Source organism: Oncorhynchus mykiss, chromosome 25 (genome assembly GCF_013265735.2).
Source record: "Oncorhynchus mykiss isolate Arlee chromosome 25, USDA_OmykA_1.1, whole genome shotgun sequence".
NCBI lineage: Eukaryota > Metazoa > Chordata > Actinopteri > Salmoniformes > Salmonidae > Oncorhynchus > Oncorhynchus mykiss.
Window position 1 is genome coordinate 16,446,003 of NC_048589.1, and position 15,455 is coordinate 16,461,457.

General features: G+C 43.1%; 1 protein-coding gene across 1 annotated transcript in view; it reads right to left on the bottom strand.

The window, feature by feature from the left end:
* Window positions 1-822: 822 nt before the first annotated feature.
* LOC118944139 (sialidase-like) overlaps window positions 823-15,455 on the bottom strand; it is a 35,646-nt gene continuing 21,013 nt past the window's right edge. Inside the window, exon 4 of the mRNA XM_036962265.1 lies at window positions 823-973. Within this exon, the coding sequence (XP_036818160.1) occupies window positions 823-973 (151 nt within the window). The remainder of the gene's footprint in view (window positions 974-15,455) is intronic.

Sequence of the window (15,455 nt, forward strand, 5' to 3'; positions counted from 1 at the left end):
GCTCAGCAGTTAGTAACTCCTGCTAACGACCTGTAATGATTTTAATCATCTGCAATCAGATGAGGAGTCATGAGTCTCTGGGCGAAGGGAGCGAGACAGGGTTTTCTTTGGCTTGACGGGGGCAGCGGGCATATACCATAGGAGCCTGGCACAATTAGATTCACAGCCAGGGAACATGACTCCTCAATGCCATGCAGAGAGGAACAGTTCAGAGGAGCGCTGCTCTGGCCTACAGGGTTGATGGGCTGATTTGTTGGCTGACTTCTGTGATAACTGTAAGAGGGGAGTCTGAAATCTTCCAGTGTAATTCACACTGATTTTGAGAGAGAGAGAGAGAGAGAGAGAGAGAGAGAGAGAGAGAGAGAGAGAGAGAGAGAGAGAGAGAGAGAGAGAGAGAGAGAGAGAGAGAGAGAGAGAGAGAGAGACAGAGAGAGAGAGAGAGAGAGAAGTATGTAGACTCGATGGCAGTAGGGCTGAATGACTTGCGAGGATGACAACCTCAGTTCACTGCAGTGTGTCCCAGACCCATCATCAACACCTTTCCCCATAGAGCAGACCAACCACTGTATGATGTATAAATACTCCCAATCCTCCTGCATCCAGTATGCTCTTTTCACTTCCATAAAAACCCAAAGATACATCCACATCCTCCCCAAAGATCAAAATAAAACATGCAACATTGCTGATTCTGAGTGGAGCTGTACGCTGGAAACACAGCAAGGTTGTTTGCGGCCGGCCCGAGAAGGGGAAGGGTGGGGGTAGCTGGAGGGGTTTGGAGCAGAGCTGCCAGAACCGCATGAAGTGGGACCACCCAGGTTGGCGTCAGGACATTGGCACGGGCTCCAGAGGGCGACCGGCCAGCAGCCAACCCATGCCCAGGCTGAGGCAGCGCTCTGAGGCTGTGCCAGAGTGGACGAACTGCTCAGCTGAACCCACAAAGGCCACTTCAGCATCCAGCCCTCCACAGCACAGCCTACATAACACAGCACAGCAGCCCCCAGTGATCCACATCCCAGCCTGCTACAGCAGCAAACAGACAGGAGCTGGTGTAGGTCCGGGGTGGGGTGTGGGTAAAGGGGTGGTTAAGGGAGGGAGTGTTTTTGTTGAACCGGTGAGGTATTTTTATGATTCCGTTTCCTTAGGACACACAACTGTCTGATGGACACACCACTGTCTGATAGACACACCACTGTCTGATGGACACACAACTGTCTGAAGGACACACCACTGTCTGATAGACACACCACTGTCTGATAGACACACCACTGTCTGATGGACACACAACTGTCTGATGGACACACCACTGTCTGATGGACACACAACTGTCTGATGGACACACAACTGTCTGATGGACACACCGCTGTCTGATAGACACACCACTGTCTGATGGACACACCACTGTCTGATGGACACACAACTGTCTGATGGACACACCACTGTCTGATGGACACACCACTGTCTGATGGACACACCACTGTCTGATGGACACACCACTGTCTGATGGATACACCGCTGTCTGATGGACACACCACTGTCTGATGGACCTCCCTTTATGAAAACGGAGGATGCTGCCGGTGAGATTTACCAGAGAATGTTTATGCATAAGCAACTGAATCACATCAGATCATTGTCAGTGTAAAAGTCCTCTTTGGTCAAAACAAAACATACAGTGAGTTACTTTGAGCGTTACAAGATGGGCACAGACACACCACTGTCCGATAACTGGCCAGTTCAGATTGTTTTTGTTCTTCCTGTCTGAGACAGTCAGGTCTCACTGTTCTCTAAAGCTGTAATAACCATGCCGTCATAGTAACAGGCTCTGTGTTAAACACTTCACCTCCTGTTCTCTCCCAGTGGTCATTTCAACATTTAAACTGCATAACAAATAATTTGCCCTGTGTTTATCTCCTCCAATGGGGCCAGTCATTTCATCCCAGCACTTACGCCTTATAAACTCACTGACAAATCACATTACCTTTAGCTTCTCTCAGCAGTTCAGACCTTTCTGGTAAAGTGTCATTTATCACCCTGTAATCCACTTTGCTAGGTAAATCCACTTTGCTAGGTATAGTAGGAGGGCTGTTGGAGAGGTGGAGTTGCAGGAAGGAAAGAGTATGAGGAGGAATGATGATGCTTAGAGAGATGCAGTAAAAATATGCTTGGATTAGGAGTGGTAACATTTACTATTTATTTATCTTAATATAGAGATGGCCAAGTTTAGTCTGACCCACAACCTGATGTCAGAGCAAAATGCATTTCTAAGCAGACAGGACTGCACACACTGTCTCTCTTCCTCTTTCACTTTCCCCCTCTCCATCTCCTCCCATGAGAGGGCTACTGTGCGGCAGGTTCGGGCTTGATTCAATTTCAACTCTATAAAACATTCTCTAACACAGAAAAATATTTGCTGTCAACGTTTATCAGATTATGTCAGTGCAGGGGAAGAGTGGAGAGGGCTGCACAGGCCCTTCTGACCAGCGACTGGTTCACGCTTCACTTAAGAACTAATACAGAACATACAGTACTGCCTCCCTTCACAATATCGACTACAGCATCTACACAAAATACAAAACACAGAGAGGGATGTCCATAAGAATGCACAGTGTGGTACAGTTCCATAGAGCTAACATACTCAGCCAGCTACAGTGCACACTGTTTACTCTGAGTCACAGCACATCCTGTTCTCTCTGAGTGGCGGTCTTTTGCCGCTAATCTATGCATCTATCTACGGCCTCTTAGAACAACAGTAAAACACATACTGTACAGTAATGGGACAATCTCCTCTTTTCTGAGCGGGCCCAGCCTGTACCCATTTGAGTGCAATGCTAAGATGGAAGCCACTGGTTCCTTTCTCATTCATCTTGCTTGAGTTGAGCAGAACGCCGGGCTGGGCAGAGCAGGGTAGAGTAGAGTAGGGCAGGTGTTTGAGTGATCTCCACAGCCTATTTCCCCAGACCGTTAATCAGTTAATCATTGTCATAGCCTGGTCCACCCGTGGCCTCCCCCCTGCCTCCAGCTTCATAGGCCTAACATGCATAAGGAGGAACAGACCCACCCTACGCTGTGTTCACGCAAACTGTCTTTGGTTCATACCACTGTCTCTCCCTTGGACACCTCTGCATCTCACCCCTCTCACATACATGGCCCTACTCTCTTTCTCTCTTTCTCTCCTACTTACATCACTGCCCCTGACACCCCCTCTCTCCCCCCTTCAGATACATTTGCAATTCATTTATTTTGCTTTTGTTTCCTCTCGCTGTGCCTCTCTCCCCTTCCCCTTGATCCGTCTCGGAGGGGTCTGGAACTGATTTTGACACGTTAGTTGTAGCGTGCAGCTGCCTATTGGGAACATGTTGCACTCTATGACTTTCTATTAAAAGTGAAATGCCATAATAGGCCATGCGCAAAAAGAGGGGGAAAAAAACACTTCACGTAAGATTGCAAAAGGATGTTTGCTAAAAAGGAAAGCGTTTAAATGATATGTCCATACAGGGCCTTCAGAAAGTTCTCACACCCCTGGACATTTCCTACATTTTGTTGTCTTACAGCCTGCATTTCAAATGTATTAAATTGAGATTGTGTGTCACTGGCCTACACACAATACCCTATAATCTCAAAGTGGTATTATGTTTTTAGAAATCTTTACAAATTAATTCAAAATGAAAATCTGAAATGTCTTGAGTCACTATGTATTCAACTCCTTTGTTATGGCAAGCCTAAATATGTGCTTAACAAGTCACATAATAACTTGCACGGACTCACTCTGTGTGCAATAATAGTGTTTAACGTGATTTTTGAATGACTACCTCATCTCTGTACCCAGCACATAACCCACACATCTGTAAGGTCCCTCAGTAGAGCAGTGAATTTCAAACACAGATTCAACCACAAAGATCAGGGAGGTTTTCCAATGCCTCGCAACGGGCACCTATTGGTAGATGGGTAAAAATAAAAAAGAAGACATTGAATATCCCTTTGAGCAAGTTATTAATTACACCTTGGATGGTGTGTCAATACACCCAGTCACTACAAAGATAAAGGCGTCCTTCCTAACTCAGTTGCCGGAGAGGAAGGAAATCGACCAGCGATTTCATCATAAGCCAATGGTGACTTTAAAACAGTTACAGAGTTTAATGGCTGTGATCTGAGGATGGATCAACAACATTGTAGTCTCTCCACAATACTAACCTAAATGACAGAGTGAAAAGAAGAAAGCCTGTACAGAATAAACATATTCCAAAACATGCAACCTGTTACAAGGTACTAAAGTAAAACTGCAAGAAATGTGGCAATGTAATGAACTTTATGTCCTGAATACAATGGTTTATGTTTGTGGCACATCCAACAGAACACATCACTGAGTACCACTCATATTTTCAGGCGTGGTGGTGGATGCATCATGTTATGGGTCTGCTTGTAATTGGCAAGGACTAGGGAGTTTTTTTAGGATTAAAATAAACGGAATAGAGCTAAGCACAGGCAAAATCCTAGAGGAAAACCTGGTTCAGCTTTCTTTCCAACAGACACTGGGAGACAAATGCACCTTTCAGCAGGACAATAACCTAAAACACAAGGCCAAATCTACACTGGAGTTGCTTAGCAAGATGACATTGAATGTTACAGTATTGACTTAAATCGGCTTGAAAATGAATGACAATACTTGACAATGGCTGTCTAGCAATGATGAACAACCAACTTAACAAAGTTTGAATAGCTTTTAAAAGAATAATGTTATTTTAAATTCAGGCTGTAACACAACAAAATGTGGAAAAAAGTCTAAGGGTGTGAATACCTTCTGAAGGCTCTGTACTCAAGGTAATGACGTTATGTGCAGTTGTGTTGCTATGAATTGCATTCCTCTAAATCTTAAATATATGTTTCTTCAACACCCTGTGAAAATGTGCTCTATCAGTGTTCACAAGACAGGCAGAGTGAGGTGAAGAGCGCAGGGTGCTGCTGTCTGAGAAACTGTCAAGGTGTGAGATCTGAGGTCAGTATGACATGCCCTCCACCCTGACAACTCTCCACCCTGTTCACCAGAACTCACTGTCAGCTAGCCTAGCTCTAAATAGGAAAATCACAGGGTGAATTCTAACTAACAAAACACTGACGTCATACATTCGTCATCTGTCTCTACTACTGCACCAGTCATCATTTTCTGTTGTTGTATGCTTGTGTACATTTAAGGTAAGAATTGTCAGTTGTTAGTTTAGCATGTTAGCTTAGCATGTATCACCGTTCTGAGGGGTATACTACAAAATATGATCAATGAGTTGGCCAGCTAAATATGAATATTCTGATTTTTTTTTTGAAAGATAAGCTTGAGTGATCTAATTGGCTCAACAAACAAAAACTTTAGATTTCTTAATCAACCAGATAACTCATTGCTCCTGCTTTGTACTATACCTCTCCGGTCTCTCTTCCCTTGATTCATACAGTTGAAGTCAGAAGTTTACATACACTTAGGTTGGAGTCAATAAAACTTGGTTTTTCAACCACTTCACAAATGTCTTGTAGTTGTTTAGGACATCTACTTTGTGCATGACACAAGTAATTTTTCCAACAATTGTTTACAGACAGATTATTTCTCTTATAATTCACTGTATCACAATTCCAGTGGGTCAGACGTTTACATTCACTGAGTTGACTGTGCCTTTCAACAGCTTGGAAAATTCAATAAATTATGTCATGGCTTTAGAAGCTTCTGATAGGCTAATTGACATAATTTGAGTCAAATGGAGGTGTACCTGTGGATGTATTTCAAGGCCTATCTTCAAACGCAGTGCCTCTTTGCTTGACTACGGAAAATCAGAAGAACTCAGAAAAAATTGTAGACCTCCACAAGTCTGGATCATCCTTGGGAGCAATTTCTAAACTAAACTGCAAATCAATCCCAGAACAACAGCAAAGGACCTTGTGAAGATGCTGGTGGAAACAGGTACAAAAGTATCTATATCCACAGTGAAACATGTCCTATATCAACATAACCTGAAAGGCCGCTCAGCAAGGAAGAAGCCACTGCTCAAAACCCACCATAAAAAAGCCAGACTACAGTTTGCAACTGCACATGGGGAGAAAGATTGTACTTTTTGGAGAAATGTCCTCTGGTCTGATGAAATAAAAATTTGGCAATAATGACCATCGTTATGTTTGGAGGAAAAAGGGGGAGGCTTGCAAGCCAAAGAACACCATCCCTACCGTGAAGCACGGGGGTGGCAGCATCATGTTGTGGGGGTGCTTTGCTGCCGGAGGGACTGGTGCACTTCACAAAATAGATGGCATCATGAGGAGGAAAATTATGTGGATATATTGAAACAACATCTCAAGACATCAGTCAGGAAGTTAAAGCTTGGTCGCAAATGGGTCTTCCAAATGGACAATGACCCCAAGCATACTTCCAATGTTGTGGCAAAATGGCTTAAGGACAGCAAAGTCAAGGTGTTGGAGTGGCCATCACAAAATCCTGACCTCAATCCCATAGAAGATTTGTGGACAGAACTGAAAAGTGTGTGCGAGCAAGGAGGCCTAGAAACCTGACTCAGTTACACCAGCTCTGTCAGGAGGAATGGGCCACAATTCACCCAGTGTATTGTGGGAGGTTTGTGGAAGGCTACCTGAAACATTTGACCCAAGTTAAACAATTTAAAGGCAATGCTACCAAATACTAATTGAGTGTATGTAAACTTCTGACCCAGTGGGAATGTGATGAAAGAAGTAAAAGCTGAAATAAATCATTCTCTCTACTATTATTGCAACATTTCACATTTTTTAAATAAAGTGGTGATCCTAACTGACCTAAGACAGGGTATTTTTACTAGGATTAAATGTCAGGAATTGTGAAATGTATTTGGCGAAGGTGTATGTAAACTTCAGACTTCAACTGTATATCAGCTTGGGTTATATTCAATTAAACTTGTATTGTATAATTCAGCCATTATTGGTGAACTGAAATCGCATAATGGTTTTGAGCAATAAAAAGAAGGGGGGTAGATTGCCTTCAAAGGAAGATTCCCAGTTTTCTAAATGAGGCATGTGTGTACTGGACAGTAGCTACCACACGTAAACAAAGACCCTGTATAAACATAACTGAGGCAGCAATGACTTAACCAAGATCACTGTTTTGGTTTCAACTGTTTCATTCTGCTATCAATTCTCCACCTTGGTTCCTCTAGTTCAACATCTCTGGCTTGTGTAAGAGTGTTTTGTGAGTCTCAGCTCAGATCAAGTTAGCCTTGAGTGTCAGGGCAGGGTGACCCTCTGTGTTGTGTTTGCCCTGCAGATGTGTGTTTAATGTGAGTTCAGAGCAGCACCTTACTGTGGGTAATCTATCAAATCAAGTGAAAGCCATAATTAACCGTCTGAGAGACTTCCAGACACATACAGTTCAGGTTTCACACGTTCCCCGGCTTCTCTCTTCATGCTGTTATTGGCTCCCATTCAGAATACAGAACACACCGAATACAGAACATGTAACAGGACGCTGAACAAAAACCATAAGGCAAGACAGAAAAATGTAAAATTAAAAAACAAATTTTGTGGGTTTGTGGGAGTGGGTGAATGAGGAAACTCCCTGCTGATAGTGTGTCTTCTCTTTCTTTCTTAAAGGGAGTAATGTGGCCACTGGTCAATGAGCTGTTTATATCACAATGGTTTTGGTCAATTTAGTGTGTGTGTGTGTGTGTGTGTGTGTGTGTGTGTGTGTGTGTGTGTGTGTGTGTGTGTGTGTGTGTGTGTGTGCGTGTGTGCATGTGTGCGTACGTGTGTGTGTGCGTACATGTCCTATCTCTGTCTCTGCCACAGCCCAGTGGTCGCCTTCCCAGCAAACCAAAATTGGTTCTGTGAAAGTTCCCAGAACATTCGTTAGGTCGTGGCAAATGTACTCATAACAAAGCAACTGTCCAGTCGTGCTGATGATTATATAATGTTTGTATAAAACATTCACTCGGCTGATGTAGCTAGAACATTCCTTGAACACATTTAATCTGTTCTTTAAAGGTTGCCAGAATGTTTCATTAGGTTGTTGGAACAATCTGGTGAGAACATTGTGGGATATCACAAAAGATACAGTATGTTCCCAAAACACAAAAACTGTCCAGTTATGCAGATGATTGTACAATGTTTCTTTTAGGGTGCAAAAAACACTAAAATGTGATGACATTCATAGAGTGTTTATGCTGCCGGGGCATCACATTTTTAGTGTTTTTGGAACCTATCTCTTGCCATAGCCACACAATGTTCCCACAACCTAAAAAAACATTCTGGGAACCTTTAAACAAGAATTGAAATGTGTTCTGGGAAAGTCCTTGTAACATCAGACGACTGTTTTTTGCATCCTAAAATAAACATTGTAAAATGTACCCGGAAGGTTGCATGTTCAAACCCCCGAGCTGACAAGGTACAAATCTGTCATTCTGCCCCTGAACAGGCAGTTAACTGTTCGTAGGCCGTCATTGAAAATAAGAATTTGTTCTTAACTGCCTAGTTAAATAAAAGTAAAATAAAAAAGTTGCACAGAACATTTGGTCTAAGTTCTTTAAAGGTTTCCAGAACATTTATGGGATTTGTCTGGGATGTTGCAAGAATATTAAATATAAGTCTGTCTTTATGACGTTCATACAGATGTAGCAAATGTATTATTCCAGCCAGGTGAAATTTAGATTTTGGGCACTAGATGGCAGCAGTGTGTGTGCAAAGTGTTAGACCGATCCAATGAACCATTCCATTTCTGTTCAAAATTGTGTATCAAAACTGGCCAAATGTGCCTAATTTGTTTATTAATAACTGTTCATGTTCAAAATTGTGCACTCTCCTCAAACAATAGCATGGTATTATTTCACTGTAATAGCTACTGTAAATGGGATGGTTAGATTAACAAGAGTTAAAGCTTTCTGCCAATATCAGATATGTCTATGTCCTGGGAAATGTTCTTGTTACTTACAACCTCATGCTAATAGCATTAGCCTACGTTAGCTCAACCGTCCCGTGGAAGGGACACCGATCCCAAAGAAGCTAATTAGTAACTGACTTGCCTAGTTAAATCAAATAAATACATTTCTAAGAAGGCTAAAAAGAATGCATGAAATTCCTGATTGACCATACTGCCATTGCTACATACTGAAAAAATAGCATGTGAGAGCTCTTCCCTGGTGGCGCAGAGGATAAAATACCTAGCTTAGGAACCAAAAATTGCAAGTTCAAACCCCACATATGCAGATTGTCAACATACAGTATAAAGTGTTAAAAAAAATTGTTATGTTTGTATGATGTCCTATATATTAAAATACTGTGTGTCTGTATCATATTGTAGTGTAGTGGGTCCACAATATGGACCTTAAATGAGAATTTCCATTAAATCTGGAGAGAAACATAACGTGGACGTACTCCACTCTGCTTGATTAAGGAACTATAATTTTGCATGCTGAGAATGTTGTGGTAGAATTAGGTAAAACTTAAATATAACATTTTCTAAATGTTCTTAAAATGTTCTGAGGACCTTCAAGATAAGGTAAAATGTATATTGTGTGAACATTAATGGAATATTATGTTAAACCTAAAACAAATATGCTGTGAAAGTTATGAACACTGACTTATTTAGAAATTGTGGAACATTGTTTAACATTGTGGGAATGTTCTGTGCAACCTTTGTGAATATCACAAGAATATTCATGCAACGTTAAGGGAATGTCCTGTGCAATCTAGCTTAAAAATTGTATGAATGTCATCACAACTGAGCATATTTTGTGTGGTGGAAACCTATCTCTTGTACTGTATCCACAATGTTCCCACAACCTAATAACATTTGCTGGGAACCTTTAACCTTTTCACGTGTGAGTTTTTTTTTTGCGTGTGATGTCAGAATGCACTCACTGTTCCAAAATGTGTTTTTACGCAGCAGGACAGTTATCCCTATGCTGCCCTCAAACCAATGTTGTAACCTCTTATCTTTGGCTGACGCGAAGAAAGAAAAAAACATGGCGGCACGAACAAAATACCCATCGTCAGATTACTTATAAACTGCTCACATTGAGGACATAACGTTGTAAAGACTGTTTTGTGCAAAATGTTTCTGTGAAAATACTGTATGGTCAGCTCAAACGCTTGACTGTTGCATCAAGTTTAACCGGACGTTCTAAATAAGTGTTCTAATCACACCGGTTTGAGTTTACGCTGCAGGGACCACTGTAGGATGATCACACCCATGTCTTTGTACGTGTCAAACGGTTTAATGTGTTCTAGGAATGTTCTTGCAACATCCGGTGAATGTTTTTTGCACCCTAAAAGAAACATTGCAGATCATCCGTACAACTTGACAGGTTTTGTGTTTTGGGAACATATCTTTTGTGACGTCACCACAATGTTCCCACCAGACTGTTCCCACAACCTAATGAAACATTCTGGTAACGTTTAAAGAACAGACAAAATGTGTTCTGGGAACGCTCTTGCAACATCCGCCTAATGTTTTACACAAACATTGTATAATCATCAGCACAACTGGAACATTTACCGCAACCTAACGAATGTTCTGGGAACTTTCACCAAACCAATTTTGGTTTGCTGAGAAAGCATTACTGGTATATTGTGTTATTACATTACCTGTAGAGCTAATGTTAACTTTTGGGGAATGTTCTGTGGTGGTTGTTACAGGTGTTGTGCACAACATTTTAGTGAATACTAGAACATTCCAATGATATTTCATTTTATACAAGATTTTGTTATCATTTTGGGATATTATCGTCCTAATGTCAGATAAAACCCTAACTCGAACTTAATGGGAATCTTAGCTAATGTTTTTGGAATGTTCCCGGTTTGCTGGGTTGTGGTTTCCAGGGGGAGTCTCGTCTCCAGAGGCACACTGAGCTAATTGCCCCCCCCCCCCCCCCCCCCCCCAAACACACACACACATCACCCCACTCAAACCCTGCCTCTGTAGCCCCAGCCCCTGGTTCTGGGAGGGAGGAGGAGGGCTGGATTAATGATAATTGCGGTGTGTGGGAGGCTGGAGAGAGGCCAGGATTACAGAGGGATTCTCCTTGATCCACAGAGATGCTGATGGTAATGCTCTCTGCCCATCCCTCCCTCCTCAATTGCCTCTGCACACACACATGGTCACACACACCCCACACACACACATTACACAGACATACTGTACAAGCACACACAAACACATACACACACAGAGACACATGGTGGACAGAGGGACGTGGTTACAGCAGTATGCAGTAAGTACAGGGTCTGCATGTCCGTGCTGAGAGCCAGTGTTGGTGAATCACTCCTTCCAGGGCTGTAGACTGAGACTAGCATTGCGTCAGGGTCGCTCCTCGCCTGTTTGTGTCTGCCCTCGTGTGCGCAGGCCGTCCCTGCAGCTGACGCACCACCACCTCACTGGGGTTAACACACAATCTTTTCCCCAAATGCTGCCATCTCCCAACACTCCCTGTGCTGTCTGACTCACCTCCCCATCATTTATTACCATATAATTACTACATAGTTATTATATTACCCGGAACTTGATATGGTAATCCTCATTTCAAAGTTTTGTAAAATGTTGGTGTACCAGTACAGCTACTTACTGTTCATTTTAACCCCAACAATGGAATAACAGTAAATGAACCATCCTGAAAACAACATTATTTCCATGCAATCCACTGGGCCTCAGAGAGTGTCATGCAATTTCTTCCTGATAGTGTGTTCAAGACCCTTCTTGTGTAGATAGATCCCTCCGCCAAACCTTCCCTTTCTGCTTCGTCAGGCTCCTCCGCTATTAAACCACCCCTGTGTGTGAGAGAGAAGCCGCAGCCTGCCCTCTACTTCTCCCCTTAACAAAATCATGTCAAAAAGCAATTAATATCTTAATACCTCCATCAGCGTGTCCGTGTCAGTGGCCGCCAGCCGCCAGGCCTCACAACTCACCGACTCGTTGTTTTCCACCCCGGGGCTGGCCGGTGGTTTCCCTGGTCTCATTTCCCAGTGCCCCGGTGGTCAGCTGTGGTTTTCAGGGGCACGGGGAAGGAGACTGTGGGCAGGGAGGCCTCCACTCTCTTCCACTCCCAGACCAGCGTTAAGTACTCTCCAGTCTCTTCAGTCCCGAGAGCTGCAGTTGCCACAGCCCTGACTCCTAATGCAGTGGCCAGTCAGAAGCCCCACTCCACTCATACAATCCATTATGGCCAAAGAAGATCAGGCCTTTATTAGGGCCAACACCAGGCTCCAGTCTGTATCTTCAATAGGCGAATAGATGCCCGAGGAGTGTTGTTTCAGATGGGCAAATCATTTTGTTTACACAAGCTGTGATGGCGTAAAATATGTTGGATTGGAAGTCTTTTTCACTAGTTAATCATAACTGAAAAGTAAAATACAAAATTAACATAATTACTAATACTCTTGTGCGATACAGTATTAAGAGGTAGTGTTTCACAGACGAAAACATGGGAGTCACCATCTCATTGTTAGTTCGTGTGTTATCTGTGCTTAGTACAAGTCTGCTGACTCTGCCTTTGTGTCTGTCTGTGAGGACATGTGTTTCATTTCCACATGCAAATGTCAGCGAGGTACATCACTAAAAACTGGGATGAAGTACTTTACCACCATCTCCAGGGGCGTCTCTCTTACACACGCTGTGTTAATACAATACCTGGTCTGAGTTAGGTGTTTCTTTTACAGCTTAGCGTTTCAAAGGAAGGAAAGGCAAGAAGAGGAAGGCTTCTGAGCCATGGCTCCACATTATTTTGTTTTTTCACTTTTTCATTCATTTCTTTTGGCAGGGTCTCCCTGAAACTGGTGGAAGGTCTTGGCAAACCATGCGATAAAATCTCATGATTAAAGAGGCTAAAAGAAGTATATAACTCGTGTGTCTATTAACCACAGAGAAGAAAAAGAGAGAGAGAAAGTGTTTTTCTTTTTCTGCCCTTGCCTGGCCAGTGAGTATGGTTGTATAATTATATAATCTCTTCACCTCCTCTCTCTCTCTCTCTCTCTCTCTCTCTCTCTCTCTCTCTCTCTCTCTCTCTCTCTCTCTCTCTCTCTCTCTCTCTCTCTCTCTCTCTCTCTCTCTCTCTCTCTCTCTCTCTCTCTCTCTATGTGTGTGTAACCTCCCTGATTCTTTCGCTGTGTGGTTCGAGTCTGAGCTGCTACCGTTCTTCCATCATTTTTCTTACCCAGCTCATTTAGGAGCACTCATTAATGTTCAACACACACACACACAGCAACGGCCCCCTCTGGCTTGTGACTCTAGCCGAGGTCATCTGATCCCCGCCAGGCAGGCCCACACACCTTGGCTGGGTGGGTGGCAACAGTGCTGAGTACACTGTAGTGGTTTAGGCATGGCTCTCTACTCCACTCTGCTCTGGACACTGAGCCTCCGACTGCTGTCAGTCGGCTCCAGTCTGCAGCTTTACTTTACCTTCAGACCAGGCTAACATTAAACACCAGCTGTACAAATACATATACATTTAAGTACTGGGCCATGTGGGAGAAATCCTGTCTTCTGTAGATTTTAGCTGTATTAATTACTTTACATAAGGTTATTTTGCAATGGTTGTTCTGATAATATAGGAACTTGTAGTGGTGGTGGTCTAATGCAAAGTGCTGATGGAGGCAACGTGTCTTTTCTTTCAAGGGCACATGTTGCTGAGAGGAGTATGGCACGGACCCAGCTGGACTGGACTGGACTGGACTGAACAGGGTCAAAATAATATAATAGGAATATAAGAGTTGTATTTCTGACAGGCCTATAGGGGGCTCATACCCTTACAGGGGGCCTATGGATATACTATCCACTTCACTTGGAAATACATAGAATATCGGCAGGTAAAAAAAAACAAGGGTTTTGAATGCTGAGCCAACTTTGGCTTCTATTTCTTTCTCAGACGAAACCAATTCAATACCTTCGATACTTATTGAAATGGTCTTCGTTGAGTAATGATTGGTGATGGTGAGACAGAGAAAGTATTGTTATGATCCTTCTCTAGCTCTCTGTAAACTCTTCTGAGTGGCCCCGTTGTAGGCCAGATCGATTTACTATTTATCCCAGATAGAGAAGAGTCATAAGGCTGTGCACCATTGGGAGAGTAAATTCCTGTATCGCTGTCAGCTACATTAACTTACTTCCTGGATCTCAATTCAATTAGTGTTCGCTGCAGCATTCTCCAGCATTAATAAATCAATAGTGATGGCCTGCTGATAGGCTGTGAACGTCTATGAGGGCCCCCTCCCCCTTCTCCCCCCTGTCTCACATGTACATTATTGTTATGATCATTACCACTGCTGCAGTCAGGCCCGGCAGTTATGAGATTGATATTTAATTGCACTCTGACTTGACAGGATGGAACATGCTTTTATTATTTAAAACACAGACAGATAGATATGATCTTGGGCATCGTTGCACAACAGGGCTGTTCAATAGAGAAGCGTTCATCATTTTACTGGTGCCCGCTGTTCTAACTCTGTGATTAAAGGACAGACATACAGTAGTCTTCAGGGCAGTTAACCCTCTCCCTGTTGCTTGCTGAAGGAAGGCCCCTGCAGGGCAGTGAGATGTGTGGCTTGTCTATCTGTATGAGCTGTGGGAGAAGAGATGTGATTTTGTTTTCCAGACGTTAAGCTCCAGCAGCTGTTTGGAACTATCTGAGACGGGGAGTTGCTGCACGGGCCAGATCTGTGAGCTGTGTGATGAGGGGATGAAGAGAAGGGGACTGCTGCCTTAGCGGTTGTCCCTCAACCCTGAGCTCTGCCTGGGGAAGATTAAGGGTGTCAGGATGGAGAGAATGACACTAACGAATAAAGGCACAATGTGTACTATGACCCTGTTTCTGAGGCAACGCGTGCTTATTATCTTAGACCGTTGAGATGAAATAATCCTGGTAGATTGCAGTCAGTGGTTTGCAGAGGGAAACCTATTCTGTTACTTATTCATTTATTTAATTGACATTTTAACGCTTTCAGCAGTAAACAAGTGAAATGCATCTGTGAGAGCATCTTTATTTTAATTCCTCTGTTTGACAGTTATGTTAGTCTTTGAACAAGACAAAGAAACAACTTTGTTGTGCTTGTTAATGCAATGGGCATCTTGGAAATACAGACCCTTTCAGTCATTGTCAAAGTCTCAGCTGTGTGTGGTCTTTATTTGTTGATGTGTATATTTTCCCTCCAGTTAGGTGCCCATTTCCTTTCAGTGGTGTATTATTTAGTTGGCTACTGACTGTTACCAGGTTCTTTTCCACTGTAGATATCTAAGATGTCGGTTGATTCCTGACTGCAACATGTCACTTCATGAATTGCCAGCAGTTCATTTGGCCTCTGTGACTGATGAGACAGTTGATAAGGGCACTGTGACACAGATACTGTATATGGGGGCACGGCAATGTTCACTTCAGTAATCAGCTTCCCCTTTCCCCCCTTCCCCAAACTCTTCCCAAACGTCTTTAAAATATGGATTACAACACATGGCACACATACTG